Raw genomic sequence first — 6,867 nt, forward strand, 5'->3', positions numbered from 1 at the left:
TTTGTCGACATTTTTATGCAACCTATCTTCGCTTCCTGCCCACCGTGTGCTGGGTGTCGATAACGATGTCTAGGCTTACCTGAAACATACAAACCGTGCTAATTTAGTTGGTGGTGAAATCAAGTCACTGACAACTTGAAATTGAAAAAGCGTTAAAACTTTAGCAACGAAAATTTTTGCACAATTGGCAGTTATTCGCAATAAAGAGCCAGTCTAAAAGGATGAAGAGCATATAAGAACTCGTCGACCTAAATATGTTCTAGCAAAATGAATGCCGTTCTTGTCTTTTTCTGAAAAAGTTTTTTGAGAACTTATGGTAACTGAATACATATAACTAAATACTTCACGAAAATGATCCTAAGATAAGAGTAATTAGTAATTTTTAGCCTATAAATCCTAATTATGATTAAGATTGATGTCTTATTCAATTACTAATTAGAAAAACACATAAAAAAGTGTTGTGCGGTTCTACTATACAAATACTCCTCTATGCATGGTAGAGAATACCAACCGTTTAGCCTAAAAAAAGAAAAAATGTGACTTGATAGAACTTTTCATGCTAATTTCAACCATACCAAGATTATTTGGCTCCAGTAAAACCAAAAGCCAATACAAGAGGTTAAACTTAAACTTTTCTAATTTTTATATTTATAATATCTCGGAAAATATTTGATCGATCATAAAAGTATTGACGCTAATTTAAATACCTTTTACGTGACGTATATAGCATGGGCGTAGCCAGGTAGGGGCAGGTAGGGGCAAATGCCCCAACCTAAGCCAAATGTCCTCGAAAAATTCTGCGTTTTTTAAGAAAAAATTAATCTTTGTCCTCGAGGACATTTAGAGAAAATGCTGAAACAACGAGGACTTTTCAAAGAGTATTCTCGCAAAAAACGAGGAGAATTTGGGAAAAAAGCGGAAAAACGCGAGTTACGTCCCCACATCACCCCAACAACAACAATAGCTAACTTCAACACCCTTCGTCATTCAACAACAACAGACAATGACACCCACATCACCCATAGCAACAGCAGCAACCAAAGCAGAACAAGAAAAGACGTTACACAGCTACAACACACAAGATACGTCACCCACACCACCCATAGCATCCCAACAACAACAACGACAACCACATCAGCCATAGCAACAGCAGCAGCCAAAGCAGATCAAGAAAAGCCGTTACACCACACATCACTGATATCTACCCTAACAACAACAACCAAGGTCGACGCAATCTTCAACACCCAAAACAAATTCAACGTCGAAGAAGATGTCGATCATTAGACGATCAATAGGTGCAGACAAACACACATAAAGCGATGTAAATTTGATAATAAACTCATTCATTCATTCATACTTCTACCACGAAGTAATTAAACAAAGTGTTTTTTTAGAAGTTCAGTGGAAATATAAGTGTTAAGTGTTTATAGAAACATAACTCGCGCTCAATCGTTGACTCGAATGCCTCTACCATCGCAACGAAAAAGATGCGGTGGGTTTCAACATCGCATTTCTATTGCAAACATGACTTTAGGTAGATATACAAGATACTTTTGAGCGCTTTTGATTTAAAAAAAAATTACGGTATTGCTTGTGCACAATAATTTTTTTTGGATTTGTATTTGGGTATCGCAATATCTACACAAAAGACCAGCCATCGCAACGAAAACTTTGCGATGTTTGGGTTAAAAAAAAATTATTGTGCACAAGCAATACCGTAATTTTTTTCTAAATCAAAAGCGCTCACAAGTATTTTGTATATCTACCCAAAGTCGTGTTTGCATACAACAAGTGGTAATAAAAGTGGAAGTGTGAATACTAATTGATTTTATCGTTGTCTTGTGATATCAATTTTTTCTTCGCTTTGTGAACATCAATTTTTAGTTTTTTTGTAATGGATAAAGAAAAAAAGAAAACCTCATGGGGTAAATTGTGGACAAAAAAATATCCATGGATTAAAAAGGCAAGTGAGCATTCGGCGTATTGCACATATTGCAAAACTACTTTCAGAACCGACAACAAAGGAGACGCTATTACAGAACATGCTAATGGCAAAAACCATAAACTACGTGCAGGAGGAGTGCAATCATTTTTTAGTAAGTTTCTGTTTATTATATTTGGTTTTTCCAAAATTAGTTCAAAGTATAGTAATAAATCTCTTAATTGCTCCGTTCCATAAATTTCAAATTCATCAACAAAAAACTGATCCCTCGGAGCCAAGCATGCAAGAGCTGAAACCAATGACAAACCAAATCACAATAGTCCAATATATATTTCTTGACAAAGGACATGATTTTGATTGGCGTAATGTTAAAGTTTAAGATAAAGAACATAGATATTTTAAGAGAAGTGTTTCTGAAATGATTTTTATTAAGAGGACCAATAATACGATTAATAAACAGGATGATACCAAGAATTTGAATTCAATTTACGATAAATATTTGGGAATGTTTTAGATCCATTATTTTCTTTTTATTTTGAGGTTGTTGATTTTTTGGTTTGCTTACATGATAAGGTTTCGAAAGTAATTGTGGGCAGTGATTATTGTTAGTTCCGTTTCAAGGCTCTTTGAATGATGACGTATTTATCGTCTTTCTAAATTTTACGCTTTTTTCAAATCACCGACTTCAACTCCTGCACACCCGGCTCCGAGGGATCAGTCCCCTGTTGATGAATTAGTTCAAAGTGTTTTGCGATTTATACTTTTGAAATGTGCGTATATTTGTATAGAACCGGTTGCTGCTCCACTGTCGAGCCAAAGTGAAGCTGGCACGTCAAGCCAAAGTGATGCTGTCACGTCAAGTCAAAGTGAAGCTGAAGTGTCGAATCTAAGTGCGAGTGCAGTGCAGATAAATGAACCTGCTGATGCAATGGAAACAGAATTACGATGAGAATACCGATTTCACTGAAATGCACGAAACAACTAGCGAAACAACCGAAACCCACGAAGAAGATTCAATTCCAATGGATGATTCAACCATTGACACAACTGAAGTCATTTCCGAATTCGACTTGGGTCTATTTATGAACAAGCCATTATCATCAGAGCAAAGATCTCTGTTATTAAAAAGATGTTGGGTACCACCACAAGACTACGATTTTGCAGTAGACTCCGATGATTCAAAACGAAACTTTCTCCACAATTGGTTACAAGTTTATAAACCTTGGCTTGTTTATTCAAAGAAAGAAAAGGGCGCTCTTTGCTTACATTGCGTTCTATTTCATAAATAAAACTACAGTGCAAGGCTTTTTAGGCGCATTCGTTGTTAAGTCATTCACCAAATACAAAGATATGCACGAATTGAGCAGAAATCACGCAAGAAGCAAATGGCATCAAACTTCAATGAAAGCTGCTATTGAATTTACAACTGCCAAGCCAGTGGACCTACAGATGGTAACAGGACGTCAGAAGTTAATTGAAGAAAACAAGAAAATAATCCGTTCGATCATATCAAACATAATTTTTTGTGGAACAACCGATTCACCATTAAGAGGAAAAGACGAAGATTCCAGTAACATATTTCAGATTGAAATTGATCATATTTTCGTCTTTTGATAAAATTCTATAATATTTTTAGGAATATTCATGGATCTCATTCGCTTGAGAATTGAGGCCGGAGATGAATCTCTTAAAAAACACTTTGAAAAAGGACCAAAAAATGCGAAATACACCTCACCAGAAATTCAAAACGAGATAATTGCATTATGTGGCGAGGTAGTGAAAGATATGATAATTGCTGACGCTAAAAAGGCATCAGCATACAGCATTTTGGCTGATGAAACAGCAGATATATCAGGAAAAGAGCAACTGTCATTGGGTATTCGATTTTACGACAAAAGCCAAGCAAAACTACGAGAAGAATTCATGGGTTTCTCTGAACTAAATGCGATGGACGCTCCAACAATTGCAGATGAAATTGATCACGCAGTCGTGAGCTGTGAACTTGAACCGAACAAATGCGTTGGGCAAGGGTACGATGGCTGCAGTGCTATGGCCGGAAAAGAAGGAGGCGTTCAAGCACATATCCGAAAAAAATACAAAAAAGCATTGTTTTTCCATTGCGCAAGCCACACATTGAACCTTGTTGTTAATGATTTGAACACGGTCCCGGAAGTACGAAACACTATTGGCACCATCAAAGACATAATAAGATTTTTCCGAGAATCAGTGCTACGGCGAAAGTGTGCTCCGAACATACCCGCCCTTTGTGAAACTCGTTGGTCTCAAAAACATAAGAGCATTGCTGTTTTTAAAGAAAATTTCGTTGAGATCGTGAACGCATTACTGACTTTATCCACCGAAGGCAATGCAAAAACTCGATCAGCTGCATTTCAGCTACACTCTGCAGCAACGAAACCTGTATTTATCATATGCACTTCAATAATTGCCAAATATTCGGATATTCTTGAGCCTGTCGTGAATGGTCTTCAATCTAAAGGTCTTGACCTGCTCAAATGCAAAGACCATCTTGATAGAATAGCAACTGTTATCTCTAGCCATCGAACCGCTGTAGATGCCCTGATTGATGAAATTCTAGACGAGGCAAAAGAAATAGCGAAGTCGATTGATATTGAATTGGATATGCCCAGACTAACCCAACGACAGCAGCATCGTTCAAATCAACCTGCATCGAATCCAAATGATTATTGGAAAATATCGTTGCTAATTCCGTATTTGGATTCGTTGATATCATCGCTTGCAAATCGATTCGCGTCATCCAATTTGCCTGCATTTTCACTACTCACATTGCATCCATACATTATGTTGAAAAAAAGTATTGGCGATTTGAAAGAAGACATCAAGCCATTTTCAGAATTTTATGAATTGGATCTAAGTGCAGAAATTGAATTATGGTATAACACTTGGAAAGACAAACAGCTTAGTGGAGTAGCGATGAAAATTTGGAAGTGTGCGACGTAATCACGGAAGCGGACACCTTTTTTCCTGCTGTATCACATGCATTGGAAATATTATTGGCACTACCTTGCACGACTTGCACCGTAGAAAGGTCGTTCAGCACTTTGCGGCGTGTTAAAACCTGGCTAAGATCAACCATGGGCGAAAATCGACTAAATGGTAAAGTTTTAGAAAATTAATTTGATTCATTTCATATGATAACGATGTTTTTATTTTTTTCAGGACTATGCATGCTCAGTGTGCATCGGAAAATGGTAAAGGAAAGAAAAACCGAAATAGTAGATGAAGTCCTCAGGAAATTTGCTGAAAATCTCAGAAAATTGGTTTTATAAAACGCGAAATCAATGGTAAAAATTTATAAAATCAATTTGATTCGTTTCATATACTAACGATGTTTCTCTATTTTGAGAAACCAAAAAATGATACTTTTAAAGTATCTCTCAATATTCTAGTCAATAAATATGTCCTACTTTTTTTTTCAAAAAAATGCCCTCATTTTTTCATTTATTTTTGAGAAATTGTCCTCGAAAAAAGACCTAAAAAATTTCCTGGCTACGCCCATGGTATATAGTATAAGTTTGTAAAACAAGTTTTAAATAATCGTCATTTAAAAAAATATACTTATATATTTTTTGGTCATTAGGTATTTCTTCTTAAAAATATAAATAAAATAATATAAAAAAAAATAAAGTAGTGTATTTATTAAAAGATTTTTTAGCATTAGAGTTGAGTAACTCCTTTCACTTAATGGCTTGAAGTAACTTTAACGAGACCTTAACTTATTTTTTTTATTCATTTTAGTGCAGTTTTCAAAAAATTTTATTGCTATAAAATCTTTTAATACACTACTTTATTTTATTCCTTTGATTGTACATGTTAAATAAAAGCTTGTTTTTAAAAAATATTTTTTTTTACATTATTTTATTTATTATGATTTTTTTGGACCAATCTTAAAAGAATTACTAGACATAAAAGAAGAAAGTTTGCACTGTAATTTTAAACCAAATTGTCGTGATCATTTCAAATGGGGCTCTTTAGGGAATTTATTGTATGCAAAATTTTAAAAAACACTATTTGTTTACTTGTCGGACAATATTTTTTTCATAGGGCGTGTGTGAATCGGTAACGAAGTTCTGACAGCCTTCCCCTGTTGAATAATATTTTTACTATGGTAAGACAGTTTTGCCAATCTGCTGTGTGAAAGGAAATCTTATTTGACAGCAAAAAATTTTTAATAACCGCAGATTTATTCGGAATAAACTATTACAAATTGAAGTGGAATTAATATTTTAAGAAAACATCTACCATCATTGATTGCAATTCATCAATTTAAGCTTTTGTTTTACGAAAAATTACAAAAAGGGAACAATCTTTGCGATTGTCAAAATTTGCTATGCATTTGTCAAATATAATAGGGGTATTCTCCAAATCTTGCAAAGCCATTGCACGTAGCACGGATTGCACGGATTGCATAAATTGCAAACACACAACAAGAAAATTCATGGGAAACAACATTTCCTATCGCTGCAAAATATGCAACGTCGAAACCCATGTATATATTTTGCAAAATAGCATAGCAAGATAATAGCGACCCTGTGCTAGTTGTTTTGTTGTTGGAATTGCTACATATTTCTCTCATTCCTCTCATCTCGCTCACTTAATTTTTTTTTGCTGTCTCTTGTTATTGTATTTGATACATAATTTCGCTGCTTGCTCCCCATGCATGCTACCTCTTTGCAATGGGGTGTTCTCGTACTCTTCGAAATTTGGAATAGTATTTTTGCATTTCGTGCAATCCGTGCATCGTGCAAGACTTCGAGAATACCCCTAATATAAATATATAAATTCACTAGCCTCATGAGCTACTGAAATTTTATTCACCTCATTCATGTCAAAAATTTACTTGCCGCGAACTTTGTTACCGATTCACACACGCCCCTAGAGAAATA

The 6,867-nt window shown here is 35.1% G+C and overlaps 1 protein-coding gene across 1 annotated transcript in view; it reads left to right on the forward strand.

Moving 5' to 3' along the window:
* Window positions 1–2,853: 2,853 nt before the first annotated feature.
* LOC118736034 (zinc finger MYM-type protein 1-like) overlaps window positions 2,854–6,867 on the forward strand; it is a 24,696-nt gene continuing 20,682 nt past the window's right edge. The window contains exons 1-3 of the mRNA XM_036466143.1: window positions 2,854–3,016; window positions 3,240–3,512; window positions 3,579–4,854. Of these exons, the coding sequence (XP_036322036.1) occupies window positions 2,854–3,016; window positions 3,240–3,512; window positions 3,579–4,854 (1,712 nt within the window). The remainder of the gene's footprint in view (window positions 3,017–3,239; window positions 3,513–3,578; window positions 4,855–6,867) is intronic.

The sequence above is a fragment of the Rhagoletis pomonella genome, unplaced genomic scaffold, assembly GCF_013731165.1.
Source record: "Rhagoletis pomonella isolate Grant_MI unplaced genomic scaffold, Rhpom_1.0 Rhpom_scaffold_00003, whole genome shotgun sequence".
NCBI lineage: Eukaryota > Metazoa > Arthropoda > Insecta > Diptera > Tephritidae > Rhagoletis > Rhagoletis pomonella.